Source organism: Psilocybe cubensis, chromosome 6, assembly GCF_017499595.1.
Source record: "Psilocybe cubensis strain MGC-MH-2018 chromosome 6, whole genome shotgun sequence".
NCBI classification, from domain to species: Eukaryota; Fungi; Basidiomycota; class Agaricomycetes; order Agaricales; family Agrocybaceae; genus Psilocybe; species Psilocybe cubensis.
Window position 1 is genome coordinate 1525483 of NC_063004.1, and position 21608 is coordinate 1547090.

The following is a 21608-nucleotide window of genomic DNA, read 5'->3' on the forward strand; positions in this document are numbered from 1 at the left end:
ATCTTATAGTACTCTGGATGCCCTACCTCGGTGTTCATAAACATCAAATATGATATCCCCTCGAATAAATAACCGTTAAACGACTCGAAAGTCCACTGAATGTGTTTGGTGAGTTTCATTGGCACTATGGCTTGCATTAGAAACGTTAGCGTAGAGGAATTTAACAATTGAATGTATTTACATGAAGACGATCAACTACTGATTCAAAAGCAATGACGACGGCACGACACGGCAGACCAGAAAAGCTAGGTCGGACCTTAGACCTCCCATACATGTTCAAGCAGGGGTTTAGAATGTTGCTTCGAGGACTATTCAGAAACCCCTGGGGTTTCTAGGGGTTTCTAGGGGTTTCTGGGGTTTCTGAATAGAATAATCCGGCTGGGACCACAGCAATCTGTCACAAGAAAACGTGGAGGACATCAATTCATAAAAATGGACAATGATGGGACCGAAATCCCATCTACCAAAATCCCAATTCACAAAGGAATCCCAATGAATCGTAAATTGGAAACTTGGTGCTAAGTGGACATCGCTGAGAAATAGTAAATGTTTCACGACTTTATTGATGCATCCAAAATGACTGAAGTAAGATTGAAAGAAGTGAATCAGGGGTTGGACAAGGTTCGATGATTAAGGTATTGTGGTGAGCTTGTTTTAGGCGTTATGAATTTGAAAATGAGGCTCAGCTAAGACCTGGTATGACAGAGACGGAGCCAATCGATTAAGTATAAAAGGTAAATTTACAACAGGTAGGGATTTCTGGTGACGTAGGAGCAAATTTTATAGTCTTTGTATCCATTAGCCTGACCAGAGTAGAAATCGTTGCCCGCCTACCAACGCAAAAACAATGAGCAAATAAAGAAAGCAACAATTTACGACACTTACTAGGATTGCACTGGCAGCTATTGGCAGTCATTGCTATCATTCGCCCCATTACCAATACATTTATCAAAATACGGCTTCCAGTAGAGTGATATTGTTGTATTGCGAATTGGGAACCTGCATGGCAGCGTTGTACGGAGTTTTGCAGCAGCGGTCAAGTAATAATCCTTGTTAACATATTGGCGTATCCAATGCACAAGAGAAGTTGTCGGGGTGCTCCCAGATCAGCATTTCCCTGTCGATAGGCGCCTCCGAAATTGACCGCCAAGCCAGGTAGATGTATAGATGCAAGAGAACTGGACTTTCTGCAGGAGTGTATCGCCTTTCCAGAAGATTTGGAGTATGTAAAAATGACATGCATAGGTATGCTAGCTTCGACTTTGAGCTGGACGCGCATACGAAGATATCTCAAGTTCTAGTGCAGCATCTTGTAGGCACTCGATGGAATTGTGCAGCATTTCAACGCGCTTTGTAGTGCCCAATCCAGTCGATGACGGCGTTGAATAAGATGAGTGCGATGAACAACAGCCTAAAGTGATTACAAAGCGGGAGTGCAGAACACCGTTCACGTTGTGTACCGTGACGGCCAAAAATAACCGGGGTGGTCATACAGAGCGAACCTACGTGTCTCCCTGCTGGACTCTCATTATTTATTGCTGGTGCTCGCTGTCAGTCTAGTCCGCCTTTGCTTGTTGTCATCAGCAGCGCTGGCGACTCAGCATGCTCTCAGTGCTTCCTGTTTCTCTCCTTCTTTTACTCTTCGCCTCCCCAGTGTTCTCAGTTCAACCAACATCATCTTATGACTCCTTCAGGGCGTTGTCATTGCAGAAGCCACAACAGCCAGACAATCCCATATGTTGCTTGAAACCATTGACGCCGTTGGAGCCTGTCGATGATGGCATTTTGCTCTCGTTTGAAGAGTGGAAAATGAAACAATTGGCAACCCAGAGTGCCGGATTCACCACAGGAACGTTCGATAAGGACGCGAATATAGGTTCTCCACAAGTGGGAGATGGGGTTCCTGCCAATGATGTGGGTAGTACTGGCAGTGAGTCTACTGTCCCACCCGTCGACACTCCAGCACCTTCCGGCTTCAACAGTCCGGATCAAGTGCCTTCGGGCCCTCACTTCAGAGTTCCTTTGACGGATAGATTCAATTATGCAAGTTTGGACTGTTCCGCGCGCGTACACACGGCCCATCGCTCAGCAAAATCTCCGTCAGCTATACTTTCGTCAAAGCGAGACCGATACATGCTTAGCCCCTGTGACAAGTCCAAGGAAAACCAATTCGTTGTGGTTGAACTCTGTGACGACATTCGCATTGATACAGTCCAACTTGCCAACTTCGAATTCTTCAGTGGGGTGTTCAAGGATTTCACTGTTAGTGTGGCCAAAAACTATGACCCAGATGGCTGGACACCTGTTGCGACATACAGAGCTAAGAATGTCAGAGGTGTGCAGTCGTTCCATCCTCCTCGGTCATTGAGGGATTTCTATCGTTTCATACGCATTGACTTCCTGTCTAACTACGGAAACGAGTTTTATTGCCCCGTTTCCCTTCTCCGCGTATACGGGCTCACTCATCTCGAGGAATGGAAGTGGGATGTTTGGGAATTGGAGAGTAAATCGAAGCAGGAAGAACTAAAACGAAAGAGACAGCGTGTCATCGAACCGATTGCCATTCCAGAACCAATCGTCGTGCCTCACACCGCCGAATCAAGTATAAACACCAGCAATCGCGTTGCCTCAACAGCTGAGGATATCGAAAAAATCACGACGCCTCCGGTCAACGCTGATGCGGAACGCACTGCAGACACCCCTCCTCCAACCCAATCGCAAATTCAGAATACTTCCAATATTTTATCAAGCCAGCACTCTTATCGCGATTCAACATCCCCCACAGGAAACGATTATCATAAATCCATACCATCTCAAAAGGCAAATGACGACCTATTTACGCAAACGGCAGAAACACCTGTACCATCACCCATATCCTCTTCTATACCATCTGCGTCTGATGCCAATCGTCAAACGCAACATATACCACCTTCCATGCCTGAATCTTCATCTACCGGAACATCGCTATCGTCACCTCCATCGCAAGCTAATAACAATGTACAATATACTGTAGCATCCTCATCATCTGACTCTTCTTCTGGAACACCGATTATCATCACCTCTGGTACCCCATCCAGTGCGATCATCCCTTCCCCTCCTATGTCATCTCACCTGGCCGTCAAAGGTGGTGAAAATATCTATCGTACAATCATGAATAGGTTGGCGGAAGTTGAACTCAATCAAACTCTTTACGTGCGGTATATTGAGCAGCAGAATCTTGCCGTTAGGGAAGCCATCAAACGGTTGGGAGAGGATGTAGGCCGATTAGAAGGAATAGTGAGTTATCTAAATTATTGGAAAGATCCCGTATACCTGAACCATTTTTCGATAGAGTCGAGCCCAATCCCTGACATACCAACGAACACTCGCTGAATGGGAAAAGCAGAGATATCAACTGGAAATGGAGTACGGAGATCTAGTATCTAGAATTGAATATTTATCGCAAGAGGTAAATTTGGTTTTCGTTCTTTAATTCAAACGCTGTTTCACTGACATATTCAATTCAAGATCATTTTGGAAAAAAGACTAGGCGTCGCACAACTGTGTCTGCTTCTAGCAGTCCTTATATTCCTAGGGCTTACTCGAGGTTCGAGAGCGGAAGCGATCATTGATCACGGGTCGCACAGACTGAACCAATCTGTGAGAGAATGGGGGAAACGCCATTTCAAGCTCAGCGGTGATTGGGCAGGACGGTTCAAAGGAAAGGATGCTGTTAATACAGAGAAACAAAGCAGCTCAAGTCGAAGTCGAAGTCGAAGTCGAAGTCGAAGTACAACCAGTCGAAGTCAAACACCAATGCCGAGTTCAAGGCCCAAACCTGTGTCGGTCAAATCATACCCGCCCCACTTGCCTTTACATCTGCAAGGTTCGTGTAATAAATCCAGTGTGGATCATTAACTAATTCATGTATCATCAGACGACAACGATACCATGATTACATTCCCGTCAACATCGCGCCAATACAGACACAAAGAGCCTCTTGAAACGATACATCTTAACACTGCTCCTGCATTTTCAGAGAATCAAAATCGACCTCGTAAAACTTCGAACCCCCGATCTCGTGCCCCCTCATTGCGGTCGACGCCTGCTAGTCGTCGGAATTACGTGGTCCATGCAAAGGTTACAACACCAACAGTAGCCAGCTTCCGCCCACAAATGTTGCAACGTTCCAGTTCGCATGGAGTAGCCATGGCACAAACGGGGTCTTGGGGCTCAATGAGTGTACCCAAAAGCGCCAAAAAGTGGGCAAGAACAGCACATTTGCATGAGGTGAAGACTCCTCGAGTTCTATTTCCCCCCACCACCTCAGCTTTGGCTGCGCGGCGGTCGAAAAAAATGGGAGATGATATCAGTCCGACGCGACATAACCGAGATCAAGAACGAACTCCGAGAGACGCAGGGTCGGATAGGGAGAATGAAGGTTTCTTTTCGTTTGCGACCAAGCAGGCGGTTAATGGAAAGCAGCCAGTTGCTGGCTCGATGCCCCCGCCTGATAGTAGTCTTCTGTTCGCTAAGGCAGAGGATGATGGAGATCCATGGGTGGATAGTGATACTACTAGCATCGATGGGACAGAAGGGTTTGGTGTATAGTTTGAACATGGATGTTTCCATTTTCCGTTCTTCCTCAACCCCTTCGGCGCATTTCATCAATGCTGACGAGTTATCCATACACGTCTACTGTCTGGTGCATGTTCAAGGCTGTCTTGATTCAAATCCGAACCAGACACGTTGACTTTTTGTCGGATATCAGTCCAACATACATACGACTGAGTATCATATGAGACCCTCGCAATAGGTGTTGGATCCTTATCCAGTCTATTAATGGCACTCTCCGTGTCGATTCATGTGCGGATGGGTAACATGACGGACTCTTATGTCCACTCAACATCCTAGCATTTTGTTATCTCGCTCTCCCTATTGTCCGACGATATGTCCATACTCATTCCAATTTATGTTTGGGGTATCGGCGCTACTTCAATATCTAATGTGATCCATTGATGGCGTCGTAGTTGTAGATACCTAGTGGTCTTGTATGCAAATCATCATGTGTACTTTCGCCCCGAAATGATGTGCACTCGCCAAGACAAGTTCTTTCTCAAAACCTTCATGATTTATGATGATGTTGGCAGAATTTGTGAACTCGTACAGGTGAGTCTATTAAACATGACAAGATAACGACATTCTCGGATTGAAAATTTCTCCAGCAACCTTGTAGTTATTTTTGTGTTTCTGACCTTCTGACTATGGATAAGCATCGTGTGGGTTCTGGTGCTTCTCCAGGGCTCGAGCAACCATTTGCTGACATCCGTCGTAGCATGACCAAATGTTTCTATTGCACGATCAGCTTCGCTTCGCTGTAAACTATGCCTACCTGGCCTTCTCGGCTCCACTCCCCGAACGTGGCTTCATACAATTACTTACGGTTTGAAGTACGACGCGTTTAGAGTAATAACCGCGTGAAACATGCTAGACTTCGAGCTATAAGTACCTCCGTTCTACTAGGAGGGTCCTTCCATACGCTAACTTCGCTTTTGCCACTTCGACAACAATCTCGACGCATCGCGCAGGACTGCATCTCCGACATGCATACTCTTGCGGTACTTGCACTCTTCTTGAGTCTTTCTCCAGCGTTCGCGCTGTGGCCCCTCCCTCGTCAAATATCCAAGGGCACCACCGCTCTCAAACTTTCACCAGGGTTCAATATCAAGCTTTCTGGCATCAGAAACGCGCCAAAAGACCTCACCGACGCTGTTGCGCGTTCGTCGAACTACCTCCGCAACGACAAGCTCCAGGCACTGGTAGTTGACCGCGGCGCCTCCTCTGCCCAACGCGTCGCTTCGGCAAAGTCGCTGAAGACATTGACCTTGTCGCTCACCTCTTCAGCCAAGACTGTCAAGAGCATCTCGGAAGACGCTGTTCTCCCTTTGGAGTCGCGAGTCGAAGGATACACCCTCATTATACCCGCCGATGGCTCAGAGGCGACTTTGACAGCTAATTCCACTCTGGGTCTGTTCAGAGGTCTGACCACCTTCGAACAAGTGTGGTATGAGTGGAATGGCAACAGTTATACACTGGAAGCCCCTTTCAATATCGAGGACTCTCCTGCATACGTGCGTACTATTTGGAGACTCTTCTTTGCTTGAGTCAAATGATTGATTATTTTGCTGCTCTTTTGTGCCTGTAGCCTTACCGCGGATTTATGTTGGACACTGCGAGGAATTAGTGCGTAGACACCCTACTAATGAAATTCGCATCAAATTTACCATTTCCTTGTCCTCAGTTTCCCCGTATCGGATATCAAACGCACTCTGGACGCGATGAGCTGGGTGAAGGTGAATTTATATTCACCACAAACTCTTTAAAGAGAAAGAAGTCTGATACACTTGTTATCTTAGATTAACACTCTTCACTGGCATATCGTAGACTCCCAATCCTTCCCTCTTCAGGTCCCTGGTTTCCTCGAGTTGTCTGAAAAAGGTGCCTACAATGCCCAATCTGTATACACCGCTTCAGACGTGAAGGGCATTGTCGATTATGCTGCAGCAGTGAGTTTTCAACTGCTAGAGGATTGAAAGATAATCATGACGAATCCTTCATTCAAACAGCGTGGCATTGACGTTATCGCGGAGATTGACACACCAGGCCATACATCTGCCATCGCGAAGTCATTCCCAGAACATATTGCTTGTCCCGAAGCTTCTCCTTGGACTCAGTTCGCTAACGGTACATACATTTAATCAAGTTTTCGGTCATTTCAGGTCTTAACAAATTTTTATATTCACAGAACCCCCAGCTGGTCAACTGCGCCTTGCCAATCCTGATACCGTCAACTTTACAGCGTCGCTCCTCACTTCTGCCGCGTCTCTTTTCCGTTCCAGCTACTTTGGAACTGGAGGGGATGAAATAAATACAAATTGTTATACTCAGGACAACCAGACCCAAGCAGAGCTTGGTAAGTCTGATGGTTCACGAATAAGTCAAGTACTGACCCTTGATCTAGCTGCCCAAGGCAAAACTCTAGATCAAGCCTTAGATGAGTTTACTCAAGTCAGTCATAAAGCTCTCAAAGCAGTAGGAAAGACGGCAATGGTCTGGGAAGAAATGCTTCTAGTCCATCCAGTCAACCTCGCGAACGACACACTTGTTATGTAGGCTGCTCATTCCATCCAGAATCCACGACATTCTACTAAATCTCGGTCCATCTCTCAGGGTTTGGATATCACCCGCGAACGTTGCGTCCGTCGTTCAAAAAGGATATAAGGTCATTCACGCAGCCAACGATTACTTCTACCTGGACTGCGGTCACGGAGGCTGGGTCGGCCAGAACGTCCTCGGAAATAGTTGGTGTGATCCTTTCAAGACATGGCAGAAGGTATTGTACTTTTGAACATTGGGCCACTCCCTAAGCTGACTTGATGAATGTAGGCATACTCTTTCGACCCGCTGGCTAACTTGACCAGCGATCAATACCACCTTGTACAAGGAGGTGAGCTAAATCAACTATACACGTCATTCACCCTTCATTGTTGAATTGACATGATGTGTACACTTCAACCAGGCCAACACTTATTGTGGACCGAACAGTCAAGCCCAGCAAATTTGGACAGCATTGTCTGGCCCCGCGCCGCTACATCTGCTGAGGTACAATATCAGCGATCCTTTCCCTGATATACTTTTGCTGATAATAAATCATTTTTAGGTCTTTTGGTCAGGACCAGGGGGTGACGTTGGCGCCGCCCTTCCCCGACTGCATGACATTGCGTATCGCTTCAACCAGAGAGGCGTGCAAGCAATAGCTTTGCAACCAGAATGGTGCGCGTTGCGTCCTGGTGCATGCGATTTGAATGCTTGATTGGGCGTCGCAAAAGCTGGTTATTACACCTATGGTTAATTTATTCTTATATCCAATATACCTTGTATTTGGCTTCGTCGAAGTCAAAAATTATAATTTGTTGGTTTTCGACTGAAGATACGCTTTAGGAAACATGCTGCGCTGAAAATGACAAGGCTTGTCTGTTGTAGCAGGTTACACATAACTGAATGTGGATAGTAGGACTCGATCCTTTTATCAATAAATTGGGAGATCCACCAGAAAAGAAACGGAAAGGAAAAAGAAGATGGAAACATCATCAACATATCTATTGCCAGTCGTGGCACATATTACAGCCATCCATCCATATTTTTAACCAAGGGAGCATCCTGTATTGAGATCACAGGAGAAGATCATCGTTGCCGGCCGACGATGGTGGTGCAGCAGTGCCAAACCCACCGAACGCAGGCAAGGGAGCAGAACCAACCGGCTTCGCCTGTCCAGATTGTTGTTGTCCTCCCCAAAGTCCCGCCATCGCTTTCTCCTTTTCTAAATCCTTGATGGACTTACCGGTTCCAGCAGCAGGCTTGGATGTCGTAGTACTTCCCAGAGAAAGCGACCACAAATCATCGAAATTCGCGCTTTTAGCGGGGGCGGCGGCACCCCCAGCTGGCTTAGGTGACATCGACGAACCAGGGGAGAATCCAGATGGCGTAGATTTCATAGGCGCCATAGGTGTGGGTGCCATTGGGGCCGAGAATTGCCCCGGCTGGGAGTATGATGGTGTTTGGCGGTGTCCTCCCATGCCCATGTTCATTCCGCCCATCCCTGCAGGTGCGCCTCCAGCCATACCCATGCCCATACCCGGATTTATGCCCATGTTCATACCCATACCCATTCCGAACCCAGTAGACGGTTGTGCAAAACCGGTATTGACAGGTTGCTGTTGCTGCTGTATGGGTGGCGAGGTCGAGTTGAGCATATCCATAAGAGTAGGTTTTTTAGTTGCGGCAGGGGCAATTGGGGTACTGGCAGCTTGTATAGGTGCAGCTTGTATAGGCGCGGCTTGGAAGTCATTGAAATCGTCATCTTATATTGCCAATTTTTAGTTTAGTATTGTAAGTGAGAAGACATGACTGACCATCAAGGCCAACACTGGGATTTGAAACGGCCGGGAGAGCTTTGTTCATCGCCAAGGGCGCGGGCGCGGGTACTGGTGCTCCAAATGTGTCGTCGTCGAGCCCGCCTAGTAAATCTGCAACTGGAGCAGGTGGTGGAGGTGGAGGGGGTGCTGTATTTTTCCTAACGGGTGTACGAACAGAGCTTGTTCGTACAGGGCTGGGTGTATGTGACACTTCATCATCTCCAGCATTGTATTCCTCAAAGTTGCGACGTGAGCTACCACCGTAGGAGGAACTACCTCCCATATCCGCACGACTGCTGCTGCCCCCAGCACGATAATCTGTCCACGTGAGCACCGTACAATTATATGACGGGTGTATATTTCCTCACCATTGCTATAGTTGCCATACGTTGAACTTCCACCTCCGCCGCCCAAGCTGTCACTGCCGAAACCGCCGTAACGTCCACCTCCACTAGACTCGAAGCTCATGCCATCATTGCCAACGCCAACATACTTGTTTTTGTTGGCCTTTGCCTTGCGGCGCTCCGCCCTAATTTTTTCTACATCTGACAGTAATTCGACCAATTCACGAGAACGGTTGCGGACTGTGCAAATGGTTGAGTTGACAGAAAGAGGACTATAGATGATGCAGTCGCTTACCGTTGATACCCTCGTCTTTCCCTTTGTCATCGATATAATGGAAGTTTCTAAGCATTTTGAGTGTCGATATGTGGGATCGTGCATCATCGACAACCCGTTCCGAGCCATGTTTGATCAAGTATTCAAGAAGTTGGAGAGCCTGTTGGTAGATTGGAAATGCAACCGTATATCTAGCAAAAGCTAACGCACCTTGTAAATTTGACGCCATTGTCGGGCTTCTTTCTCCATGAATCGTGAGTAGATGCTGGGCATGATCTCGTTGAAGTATTGGCTACATTTAGGTAGATCAAAATCTGAACGGCTGGCATAAGTAGTAGACTCACAAATGAAAAGTTCTGACGTTGATTTTATATTAAAATAAACATCTGTAATAAGTTGGTGCTTGTGCTTACCCTTGAGCGATCTCTTGCATCAGGGTCGAGCTTGCACCCCTACAACGAAGAATTAATGATCAGTTGACAGGTATGCGTAATGAATGATATACCAAGGATCATCGTTAGTTGCTTCTCTAACTTTTGCCTCCATCTCACTGATGTTGAGGACGACGTTCTTCGCCTAAGCTCTACCTCGTCAGCACCGGACTCATAACATTATCTAGAAGCAACAGGAGCACCGACCTGGTTGTACATGCTCTTAATATCATAGAGCGTGATATTTTGGAGAGTAGACGACAGGGATTCGAGTTTGTCCATGGCGGCCGACTATTACGCTGACAGGACGGCGAGGGCTATTAGCTGTGCGTTCTGGTCAACCTTGACCTTGGTACTGACGGTCGCGTTGCTGTCGTGACCATTGTCACTTTAACACTTATCAGACCACGTGCTCAAAGCATTAGGGGTTAAGCAGCTTCAAGGCTCCGACTCAGACGCAAAGGTTTTCCAACGATTAAGAGAACGTTACATATTCTCTACAAACAGTGAGTATATGCGCTCAAAAAATATGATCAGTCAGTTAAAATAAGTACAAAACATATACAATGTGCAACGTTGTAAACAGAGACTGAAATTGCAGGTTTGAGCAAGCCAACTTGGGAGGTCTGCATATCTGTTGGTCCCTTCCGTTATTGATGTCCTCATTATTCGCAGAGTACGTGTAAAATAGAAACAAACGGGTATGAAGGACCCGTCAAGAGGAAGCGATGAAGTGGGTCCATCGAGTTTCGATTTGAGTTTCGATGCGCCGCTGTTACATAAATAGCCTGCTGTTCTCTTCCACCAGAATACTACGATTGCTCAAGCGACAAGCATTATCTCCACCTGGCCGCAAACATAGGTAGTTTTTAGCCAGCGGAATGTCCTTAGACATACCGCGGTAGCAACGACCTATCATAAAACAATGCTGTTGCTGCGACGGGGGAAAAAAGTCGACAGGGTTGTCGACAATGTACATCCATCTTTGATGGAGCAAAAAATACACCCTAATCTCGACTCCCTAGCAAAGGAGCTCGAGATGTCTCAAGCACACCGTTACCATCTTCCAGACAGCCAAGAGTTCGGTAGAGAACGTCTCGAAAACGACATGGCGGGAATTGGAGGGCTCCAACCCAGCACGAGAAGCCGAAAATTACAAAAGGAAGTGCTTTGCATGGTCATGGACAATAGCGGGCCCGTGTCAGATCATTATTCGCCTGAGGAAGCAAGAGGTGGCCTGGTAGAAGGGCACAGTGGTCTTTCGCATCAGGATCAAAAAGGGCCACAAGAGCAAGATACAATAAAGCATAGCCCTTCTCAGCATTCGGACAGGATTCATCTAGGAGTCGATTCCTCCCAAGCAGCGACAAAGACCAGCACTATCATGAGATGGTCAACATTCGGTAAACGTCCCGAATTTGGTGGCCGCAGTACGTCAAGTCTTTCCAGCCTGAGTCAGTCTCAGAGTTTCGCAACGTGCCTCCCATACGCGTCCACATCAAGTATCCATCCCCGAACGCCCATATCTCAGACAAACTCTTACCACACATCAACACCACATTCCTCTTCCACAGCATCCAATAATCCTGCGATAGAACAAGACATTCCTTCACCACACACATTCGGCATGCCTACGCCCCCACAATCGTCTTCCAAAAGCACTTCGTACTTTACTTTCAAGGACGACCCTCCTCCACTGCCGCCGCTAGATCATCCCGCTTTCCAAGGAGGGTCAAACACAATTAGGGTCGCGGCACACATGCATAAATTTCCCGAATATCCAGAAGTAGATGAACATGGCGCCGTCTTAGGCAACTATAGGCGATTCACTAATTCACTCCCGACATCAACACGCCCGAACATTGCCACAGCGTCGATATTTTCAACTCCAAAAGGTATTGTCAAAAAGCAAGCGAGGCCAAGATCCAAATCAAGTTCAGCGGAGGGAAAGGCAAGAGTAGATAGAGAAAATCCCATCTCAGCTGATCGTTCCCCTCACCCAAGCAAGTTCAAAGTGCACAGAAGGAACCAGAGCAAGAGCAGCATTGCGAGTAGCAGAAGATCCAGCGCCGAGTACAGTGCGAAACAAGCATCGTCCATAGGACACGAGCAAATGGAAGATGGATGTTGGGAGATTCAGGTATCTAAGGAGATGGTCCGACTTGCGCTGGGACTCGAAGGAATACAACAAAGAGTTGTTGAAACAAAACCGTTGAAGTCGAACAGGTTCAAGACGCGACCCAGTCAAAGCGTGCCTGGCTTTGGTTCCGCATATGGAAGGGCACGAGGCGAAAACGTGAGTTTCTCTTGCACATCTAGTGTCACAATATCGCCCCCTCACATCCGCAACCATTCCTTTCATCTTCCTCGTTTTTCTTTATTAATTTTTTTCGCAGTGGACTGGAGAGGCGACGCGACTGGGCTCTCCCTTTCTTCTGCAAGGTGAGTGCTTGTCTTGTGGCATTTCTACTGTCATTCTTCAAGTCGAATTCCTCAAAGACTCCGGTTGACCTATCTTTGCTTTGTGGGAAATTCACAGATACCCTCTCAGATAATTTAACGGATAAGCAAGTATCCAACGACCTTATTGCAAGGCTCGGGTCGACCTCTGGACGCAGAGTATCGAGCCTAGTCGCAGAAAATTGTTCACGAGACGACGTCATGTCCAATGGAGAATCGAAGATCTCCCCCACTGGCTCTTCAGCAAACAACAAAACTAGAAATGAAAAGGAAAGGATGGGAAGCGGGGCTACTTCCTCTGGTTCTCAATCGCGTAAAGGAGGGATCAGAGCAAAAAGTACACCTTCACGAACGCGGACGCCATCGCCACAGCCTTCAAAGCTTGACACTGGCTCCCGTTTAGGCTCCATTCAAGGCTCTTCTTCGCTTCTCGTACCACCCTCACTATCGGTCATCGCTGCTACTCCCGAAGCTTCGCCTGTGTCGCCGTCGCGCAGGACGTACCACAAGTCGACCCCGACCATGCCTACCTCTTCGGTCTTGAAGACGCCAAGCACCCCGCCTGTCATTGAAAAGTCACATTCAAGTGGGTCGGCGTCTGGCAAGCGAAAGGCGGATGAAGCAGGTGTGGGTGGCGATAAGACACCGCCCAAGGAGCCCAAAGAACCTCGCACAACGTTTGCACCTGAACCTCGGAGTACGTCGTATTGCCTTTTACTTTCTTTATTGAAGTTGTGTGCGAACCTGTCATTTATATTTTGATCCCCTTTTCTGGCATTTAGCCCATCGAGCTTCTGGACATTCTGCGACCTCGACACATGCCCCATCGTCATTCAATCGCAGTAAACGAGTGCGTCTGACTAGTATACCAGACGGTCGGCCAGGTTCTCGGTCGGCCTCGCGCGCTGGCAGTACTCTTCCCACACCCGATGACAGCCCGCCGAATGCCAAGTCCACGGGGTCATGGTCTAGCAAAGGAAGTCACGGACCGATGTCAGCGTCGTCCCATGGTTATATTAGTGGTGGACCTCCTCCAGCTCCGTCGGCGAGTTATGGGTCGCACTTGCATGGTTATCGCGCGCCGTCCAGGCGAAGTCTTTCCCAGGCGTCAATCCCCATATCTGCACTGATTTCTCCTCATGCGCCTTCCATCAGCCATAGTGGAACATTTCACATGCGGGACCCACGGAAACCAAGTCCAGTTCAGAGCACTCCGTGGTCACTGTCGTTCCCTTCGTACGTACAGGAAGGAGAATCGCGGTGGTCGAGGTCGGGATGGGCGGAAAGAGGCGGAAGTCCGCTGCATGCTTGGTTATTTTTCATCGGATTTCTCATTTTCCCTCTTTGGTGGGCCGCTGCGTTATTTATTCCTATCCCCTCTACGCGACGGCTCGGAGGTACAGATGCGGAGAAAGGTGTAATGCTGGACGATCCTCAGGTTGAACATGGTAAGAGACCTAACCGTTCGTTGCTTGTGTCCGGAATACTAAGAAATAATGTTTCTGTAGATGCCAGGTCATGGCGAACCCGATGTCGTGTCATGGCTATTATCTCTCTGTTCACTTATATCCCTTTCATCGTCCTCGTCGCAGTCTTTGCGTAATGGACTTTGACCGCGCCGCGTTCTCCCCCATTATTATTTATTATGAACAGGGCCGCAACATCGCCCCAGCATCTCTTCCGCTGTAATGTCTAACACCGCAACGACGACCACTTCCCGGCTCACTTAACCCCACGTCCCTGATCATCCCAGACTCTACTACCAGTTATCGACATGACATTTCGTTCTCTACCAACACCTCAGTACACCAACTCCGCGCCTCTGCATGCTCTTCTGTCTCGTTTGTTCTTGCATTAATTCATCTGAACACAATAACCTCCATTCTCCAGTCACACATAACCGTTTCTTGTTTTCTCTCTCACTGTCGCGTCCCTACTCAACTGATCTCATCCCAATCATCCAATAGCCATTATTCAGAATGGACTACTAGCCTGTCCTTACCGACTCGAAACCAGTCATTCTTTTCTGTCAAGCTCTCATTACCATACTGGTGCATTATGTTCTGTATGGGGCTGATGTCTTTGTACTTTAGACCATAGACCTTGTTGTACCTCTTTCCACCTTTTTCCTTCTTACTGTATATGATTACACATTATATCGGTAGGATAGAAGACAAAATAATAATATGTGATATGTAGTCAGATTCCACACGCTGCAAGAATCGTGATGGGCTGGAGCTGATAAGCTTCCTTGGTCGATAGGTCGCTCAAAGGGCACTCCTTCGAAAGACAAACTTTTCTTGGGTTGCATTCTTGTTTGCAGAGACAATTTAACGTCTCGACGATGGATTGGTCGCGAAGGGACTGATAGCGGTCCAAAAAGCAAGGTTTGCATGGATGGACAGGTTGAGAGGAGTATAAAAAAAGCATGTCAGTCTCCTCGGTTCATTAATCTTCGTCCATTTCGAGATCGCCTTCAACGCCTGCGCCTGCTCCCGTGTCGTCATAAACTTCTTCGTCATACACGGCGTCGGCATCATCGTCCCAGGTATCGTCATTTTCAGTGATCATAACAATGTTCTCAGAAGAAGCCGCATCCGCTGCATGGTCTTTTATTCCATTTGTGGTGACAGCAGCCGGGTCGGTTTTGTCTATGGATGGGATAGACGCCTTGACATGTCCTAGAATTTCGTCTATCTGGTCGCCTAGTCTGTCTTCGAGCTCTTCGACAATCTATAAGTTGATATTTGAACGAGTCATGTGAGCGTCTCTCGTCGCGTAATGGGAGTGGACGATGTTGTACATACAACATAAAGTTCTACAGGAAGAGTTGGGGCGAGGTTCACGATCTGCAGCTTCTCTGCTTTGGTCAGGGAATATGGCGCAAGCTTTTTCACGAGCGTTGTGATTCCTTCCTCAGTCTGAGATTCCGTTGGGAGATAGTCCGCCGAGAGATATTTAATAGCCTATAAGCATTATGTTTAGAGTTGAAGTTAAAAAGAATTTGAGTTATTTACGAGTGGTACATACCTCAACCTCGATGGTCCGCAAATTTTCACTCGCCTCTAAGTGTGGGTTTCCACCCATATTCACCGGCAGCGTTCCGCCATTCGCAGCAGCAGCTTCTTCCTCTTTTTTCACTCGCAGGGCGGCCTTGGTGCGTACAAGATGGTCGGATTCAAGTTCACGCAGGAGCGTCAGTACTTCATGATTAGATAGAAGTGCAGAGCGGGGGTTGAGAACCTATGAATTTGGAGGGAGATGATTTTTATTCGACAATGCAATGAAAATTTGAGGTGGGGATGGACGAACCTCCATGTCGGTCAGGAACTGACTCGGTCCGTAGTCGCGGACCGCGCTGGCGTCGAGCGAAAGCGCGTATTTGGTACTATTTATTTTGGAGCGTATTGGACTCTGGGACTTCCCGAAATAGTAGCTGTAAACTAGTACCACACAACTTCGCTCTCAATCGCTCCTTCAACAATTCTCAATTCAACCACCATCAGTATGCGGCTTCCACGACAATTCAACCCTTAAATGGCCTTTTCTTCTTGTGATATCATTAAACACTTTAGTCTTGGACGAATTCTTCAGATCTTATGAGGCGCCGCAAAATCAGAATCTTTATCACCTTCCACACTCATCCTGCTATGCTCAACAACTTGATCGCTCCACCTGCTTTCAATTTTCTAATATTCTGATATCTCTGGAGGCTGTAATCGTGGTAATCGTGGTTATGAACCTCAAATGTTAATTGCTATGGTCCTCATCATCCTGTCACCGAAGGCCTAGCTTCCAATCCAGTGATGTGTACTAGTAGTAAGCCATACTTGGTCGACAAATTTAGGGCGTTTCGAAGACAATGAATGCTTTACCCTTTTAATGACACCAGGATCAAAAGATTAACATACTCAGTCTCGATGCTATAGTCCTTTCCAATGCCACAATCGGGACCTGCGTCAAAGACTCAAAGGCACAAACTCGATTGACCCTACACTCAGAGCTGGAGATATTTCGGGAAGAATTACCTTTCTACCAACAACGGTCTTCAAATTAAAGAATGCACTTACATGGCAAGGCTCTGTTTCATGTTTAGGTGTTGTTACATCACGAGAGACATAGGGTATTCTCGGATTTCTATGGTGTGGGACCAGCGCTGGGGGAGTTGAGCGGTCAATACATTTGTTATCATAATCGCAGAGGGATTCTGTCAGCATCACTTCTTGAATCTAACACTTATGACGAAGGCAGCGGTCAAACTACATGCCAACAAGACCCATTTGCGACGAGTTGTTGGTCATTTTCTAATCAACCCGCAAAGCCCATACTATGCTGTGCACAGTAATCCGCCACTGAGCAGATTGGGTTTGATGCGAACAGCCCTTATTATTTTTGGCGTGGTTGGTGCTTGCGGTGATTGTGCGTCCTAATTGTGGCCAACGCCACATATGCACGTCGCGTTTGGCGATCCAAAAGGTGAGCAAGCTTTACCTCCACCACACTACCGAACACGTCAAACCACTCAGGGCAGCATTCTGAGGGAGCAGCTCCTGGTCTAATTGAGAGCGAAAAAATTTGAAGGCAGATCATTGACCCAGACAGAACGGACGCGAGCTAATACGAAGATAACCACACATAGAAGAATTGCGTTTGACGTGTATGATATTAGAACATTTTGGATCAGTAAAATGTCTTCCCGCAGGCACAATAAAATGAGCACAAGTGATGGAGGAAAGCAAGAGAGGATAATTACGTAAAGGATGACCGCCAAACAAAGGCTCAAACAAAGCACACCTCGCGATCCCAAACTCTTCCAATTAGCTGGGAATATCCACTCCAGTCACCAACCAATACATACAAGGTCCGTCCTCTACAGCGCATACATCTTTCCACCGTTCACCACAATTTGTAGCAGACCTTTTTTTTACCATTCTCTCGTCGCTTTCAATCCACATGAATCGACCAGGTCAGAGCAGTTACAATGTATCTTCTTCCAGTCTTTTTACCGGCTCAATCTTCTAGGCCAACCTCAACAGAGAGCTCCGAATCTCACAGCAAACCCTGCGCTTTCAAGTCAGTTTCGCCAGGCGTATCCGGGATATGGCATGCCACCGCGCAACGTCCTCCAACAGGCTGGCTCGGGATACGTTCCTACCATTCAACCCAACACCCATCGAACAACAACCCAGCAAAACCAGGTACCAACTCTCTCTTCGCAATCAAGCCAGGGATTCAACCCTCCGAGGGGACAGGGCAACTACACGTTCGGACCTGGAGTACTAGGCCAGCACCAGCCATCATCGGTTCTACAGCAACAGCAGCAGCAGCAGCCACCTCCATCACAGCAGCAGCAGCAACAACAACCACCGCAAACAAATGGGGCGCAGAGTACATTGTCTTCGCTAATGGCTCAAACATCTGGTATGGGCGCGACTCCGGCGGCATCGTCAGCGGCAGAAGTTAGTCTGGATCCGAACGACTTCCCGGCTCTGGGCTCTACACCTACGAATACGTCCAGTATCAACAACAACGGCACAGGCCAACCTACTACAACAAGCTATGCTAGTCAAGCAGGCACAGGGATGTTGTTGGGTGGTACAGGGGGCTCAGGCAACGCCGCTGGCAGTTCACTAACGGGAGCGCAGACGCGAGATTTTACTCCAGATGATTTTCCAGCTCTAGGAGGCCAGGCTCCCTCAAATCAAACTCGTGATTCCTTGCAAAATCAACTTTCTGGCCAGGAAAATCTGTCTCACCCACCAGGACTGAATGGATTCCCTCCGTCTGAACAGCAGCAACAGCTTCGCCAAAATATGATTGGAAACTTACAGCAAGGCACACCAGGCATGCTTAACTTGGGGCCAACACAATCGCGGAATATACACCCCGGATTCCAAGTCCAATCGGAAGCGGAGAAACAGCAACAGAGGGTGGGTTCTATTTTTCGAATTGAAACGAATGTTGTTCTCGGCATGGACACTTTTCTGTTTACCTCGTGTCTTTTCAAACGCCTTTGTTTCTTGCGTGAAGAACCTGGGCTGACTGTATTAATCCGTAGAATAACTATTCTTTGAAGTTGAGCCAAGCATCACACGCAGCATGGGGTTCTCCAAATGTCAATCCAAACACTCAAACACAGCCATCTGGTGTTGTGGCTGGAGTAAGTTCCTGTTCTGAAATGCAAAAGGAGAAAACGCTTATATTTTTTTACAGTCTAATGGTAATGCCGCAATCTAGTTATCACTTCTTTGAGTTATTTCCAATTTTCATTCTCCAGGTGCTTTCTCACAAAATGAGGCTACACATACGCCCGGTACAACTGCAACCACAAATGCCCCTACTGCAGGCGGGCCCCCTCCGTTATCATCCAATGGTCTCGGTAATGTTGAATCGCATCCGAACACAAGCATACCAAACCCTAACGGAAGCTCGAATCCCATACCTACGACAACTGCCAGCGTGAATCCAACTTCATTACCAACGAACCCTTCACGACTGCAACATCCACAAACGCCAGCACAACAGGTATTAATTAGTGCAGCCGATCGCTGGGGTCTACTGTCTTTGATCGCGATGATGAGGAATGCTAGCGCTGATGCAGACCATGGCTTGAGCAGTATAGGGACAGATTTGGGAACGATGGGGCTAGATATGTCATTCCCTGGGTAAGTGCCTTTTTGTCGTCTCGAGAAATTTATCTACAACACACGCACAACTAGCAACCTCTATTCTACTTTCATTACACCATGGGCAGATCAATCAGCAGCGCGTACAGTGGAGCCAGACTTCCACCTTCCTGCATGCTATCTCAGTGTGCAAGCACCTCCGCCAGGGCCAACGAAGGCCAATATGTTCAGTGACGAAACCCTTTTCTTCATGTTCTATTCCAGTCCAAGGGATGCTCTCCAGGAAGTTGCAGCCCAAGAATTGTACGTATTTTTACCTAGGTGTCATTTGCACCATTGTCGAAGGGTTACATACCCCTTCTTTCCCTCATTACTTTCACTCTGATCGCTGATGAACTGCATCATTTTATAGATGGAACCGGAACTGGAGATACCACAAAGGACTTCGGCTATGGATAACCAAAGAAACGGGTACTTCACCTTCACAGAAAGTGCAAGGTGGTGGAGGCGAACAGGGCTCATATACAATTTGGGAACCCGAAAACTGGGCCAAAGAACCCAGGAATCTGACGGTGCTATATTCAGACCTCGAGGAAAAGTCCCATCCTGCCTTCGTCAACACTGCTGGGTTGGTTCTCGCAAATAACCAATCGCAGGCTCAAGTGACACAGCAGCCTACACAGATGGCGGCCCAGCCTCAGCTGCCTTCGAGGGGTCCTGCCTTCCAGATGGGTATGGCCGGATTGTGATAATTTTTTGTTTTCCGGCTTTCCTTCAATCCAGCCTATTTACCATTTTTACCTACTTTTACCATCGTCGTATTCTCGTGTTTCCTCTGTGATTTGCAGACCGCTTCGTGAACTCTGTACTATTGTACTTTACCCAGCTGCTCTGGCGTCCCATTATCCACCTTTTTTGAGTCGATTTGGCTCATTTATCTTCTTTATGAGTCTGTTTCCAATGTGGCCACAGTGAGATCTACACGTTTCTTGAGAGTTGATTATGAAACGCCTTCAGGTGGCGCTGGCTCGGTTCTCAATGTTCATTTCTCGTTGTCTTTTGCCTTGTTAGTTAAATTGCTGGCCTTTTTCTCGATGGGCTGCGACATGAATTTGTAAATCTAACCTTGCTGCGTTTGGAGCGAAGCATTAACACTCCGCGCATACTGACGAGCCTGACTACTGGGTTCTTTCGCTGATGATCGACCTCTCCTCGTTCACTTCTCCGTCAAGCTGTCGACTGCAGTAGCGGGAATTGGTACTCTGGTCGATATACACCTTTCAAATCGGAAGTAATACTATGGCCGGACAATGATATAAAAGCAGCCACGACTTGCCCTGTCAAGAAACTAGAACCTTGCGAGAAATCCGGCGTAATTGCAACGACCACTCACATATCAGCGCCTCTTTAGATTTATTAAACTCGGTTGGCCGCTGGTGCAGTGCTGAATAATTGAATTCGAAATAGCGCGGATATCTCCCAACTATGACCGACCAGACTACCCGTCTTCCTCGTCTTTCACGCGTCGCGCATGCGGGCCACTGTAAACGCTGTCTCTCGGGTGCGTCTCCCGTTGCTTGTTGTATTGTCATAGATGTCGATGATGGCTGACTGGATTGCTCTGTTTCTCAGGGTTGCCAGCTTCTCAAACCGATGTCGATGCTTCAAGGCAAGACGATTCACTCATAGTGTTTTTGTTGCCTTGAGCTTTACGTCTTACTCCTGTTGGTTCTTCGACAGATTGGCACTTGCTTTCTACTGTATAGGATCTTTAGATTTGCTTGGAGTGCTTGATGAGCATGTGCCGGGCTCAGATCGCGAGGAGTGGAGGGAGTGGCTTTGGGGACAGCAAACGAGTGGGTAATCATTATGTGGTTACATCTACCGCTCACGCCGCTATTTTTCTAGGCGGCAAATATGGCTCGGGCTTCAGACCCAGCCCATTCATGACGGGACAACGCAATTCCAGTGATGGCCAGCCAGTACGCGCCCTACTGTACCTCATTCTCTTAAAGGCACAATCTAACTTTTTCCTCTCAGGCAGAATACACAGATTACGACACCCCACACATCATCATGACATATACTGCCCTGCTCTCCCTCGCAATTCTTCGGGACGATTTCACGAGATTAGATCGGCCTGGACTTCTAAAGTTTCTTCGAGCGTGTCAACGAGGCGATGGAAGGTATTCTTCCCAATTCAAATTTGAGTCACTTATGGCACTGCTCAGGCATCAGTCGTTTTAGCTTCTCGACCGTGCCAGGAAGCAATGAATCCGATTTGCGCACGCTATACTGTGCCTTTGCTATCAGTAGTATGCTGGATGATTGGTCCGGAGTGGACATTCCTCGGGCAGTCTCATTCATCGCGACGTGTAGAGTAAAGCTGCTTTGCATTTCTTGCCCGCGATGGATCACGTACTGACCTCGGGTTATCAGACGTACGAAGGTGGATATGGCCAGTCACCCTTTTGCGAAGCTCAAGGTCTTGTTTTTATAACTTGTCTTTCCCGTGCATT

General features: G+C 47.6%; 6 protein-coding genes across 6 annotated transcripts; 4 read left to right on the forward strand and 2 right to left on the reverse strand.

Moving 5' to 3' along the window:
* Positions 1-1602: 1602 nt before the first annotated feature.
* Positions 1603-4590, forward strand: JR316_0006976 (uncharacterized protein; the record flags this gene model as incomplete). Its single annotated transcript, XM_047892721.1, has 4 exons — positions 1603-3276; positions 3332-3448; positions 3508-3865; positions 3917-4590. 4 exons carry the CDS (start codon positions 1603-1605, stop codon positions 4588-4590), a joined length of 2823 nt encoding a protein of 940 aa, XP_047748003.1.
* Positions 4591-5582: 992 nt separating this feature from the next.
* JR316_0006977 (Beta-hexosaminidase 2) lies at positions 5583-7852 on the forward strand (the record flags this gene model as incomplete). The annotated part of the gene is made up of 11 exons (XM_047892722.1): positions 5583-6110; positions 6185-6222; positions 6281-6332; positions 6396-6545; positions 6606-6723; positions 6794-6952; positions 7001-7148; positions 7210-7372; positions 7426-7486; positions 7559-7641; positions 7700-7852. The coding sequence occupies 11 exons, from the start codon at positions 5583-5585 to the stop codon at positions 7850-7852; spliced, it is 1653 nt and encodes a 550-aa protein (XP_047748004.1).
* Positions 7853-8210: 358 nt separating this feature from the next.
* JR316_0006978 (ENTH domain-containing protein) lies at positions 8211-10285 on the reverse strand (the record flags this gene model as incomplete). Its single annotated transcript, XM_047892723.1, has 8 exons — positions 8211-8899; positions 8952-9272; positions 9323-9538; positions 9594-9732; positions 9783-9864; positions 9986-10024; positions 10078-10148; positions 10211-10285. 8 exons carry the CDS (start codon positions 10283-10285, stop codon positions 8211-8213), a joined length of 1632 nt encoding a protein of 543 aa, XP_047748005.1.
* A 643-nt stretch (positions 10286-10928) lies between these two features.
* On the forward strand, positions 10929-14066 carry JR316_0006979 (uncharacterized protein; the record flags this gene model as incomplete). The annotated part of the gene is made up of 6 exons (XM_047892724.1): positions 10929-11433; positions 11578-12299; positions 12400-12445; positions 12543-13160; positions 13246-13911; positions 13972-14066. 6 exons carry the CDS (start codon positions 10929-10931, stop codon positions 14064-14066), a joined length of 2652 nt encoding a protein of 883 aa, XP_047748006.1.
* Positions 14067-14911: 845 nt separating this feature from the next.
* JR316_0006980 (DNA-directed RNA polymerase III subunit RPC9) lies at positions 14912-15781 on the reverse strand (the record flags this gene model as incomplete). Its single annotated transcript, XM_047892725.1, has 4 exons — positions 14912-15196; positions 15271-15429; positions 15494-15706; positions 15776-15781. The coding sequence occupies 4 exons, from the start codon at positions 15779-15781 to the stop codon at positions 14912-14914; spliced, it is 663 nt and encodes a 220-aa protein (XP_047748007.1).
* Positions 15782-17416: 1635 nt separating this feature from the next.
* On the forward strand, positions 17417-19838 carry JR316_0006981 (General negative regulator of transcription subunit 2; the record flags this gene model as incomplete). Its single annotated transcript, XM_047892726.1, has 7 exons — positions 17417-17429; positions 17486-18393; positions 18522-18623; positions 18677-18683; positions 18741-19128; positions 19183-19392; positions 19502-19838. 7 exons carry the CDS (start codon positions 17417-17419, stop codon positions 19836-19838), a joined length of 1965 nt encoding a protein of 654 aa, XP_047748008.1.
* Between the last annotated feature and the right edge of the window lie 1770 nt (positions 19839-21608).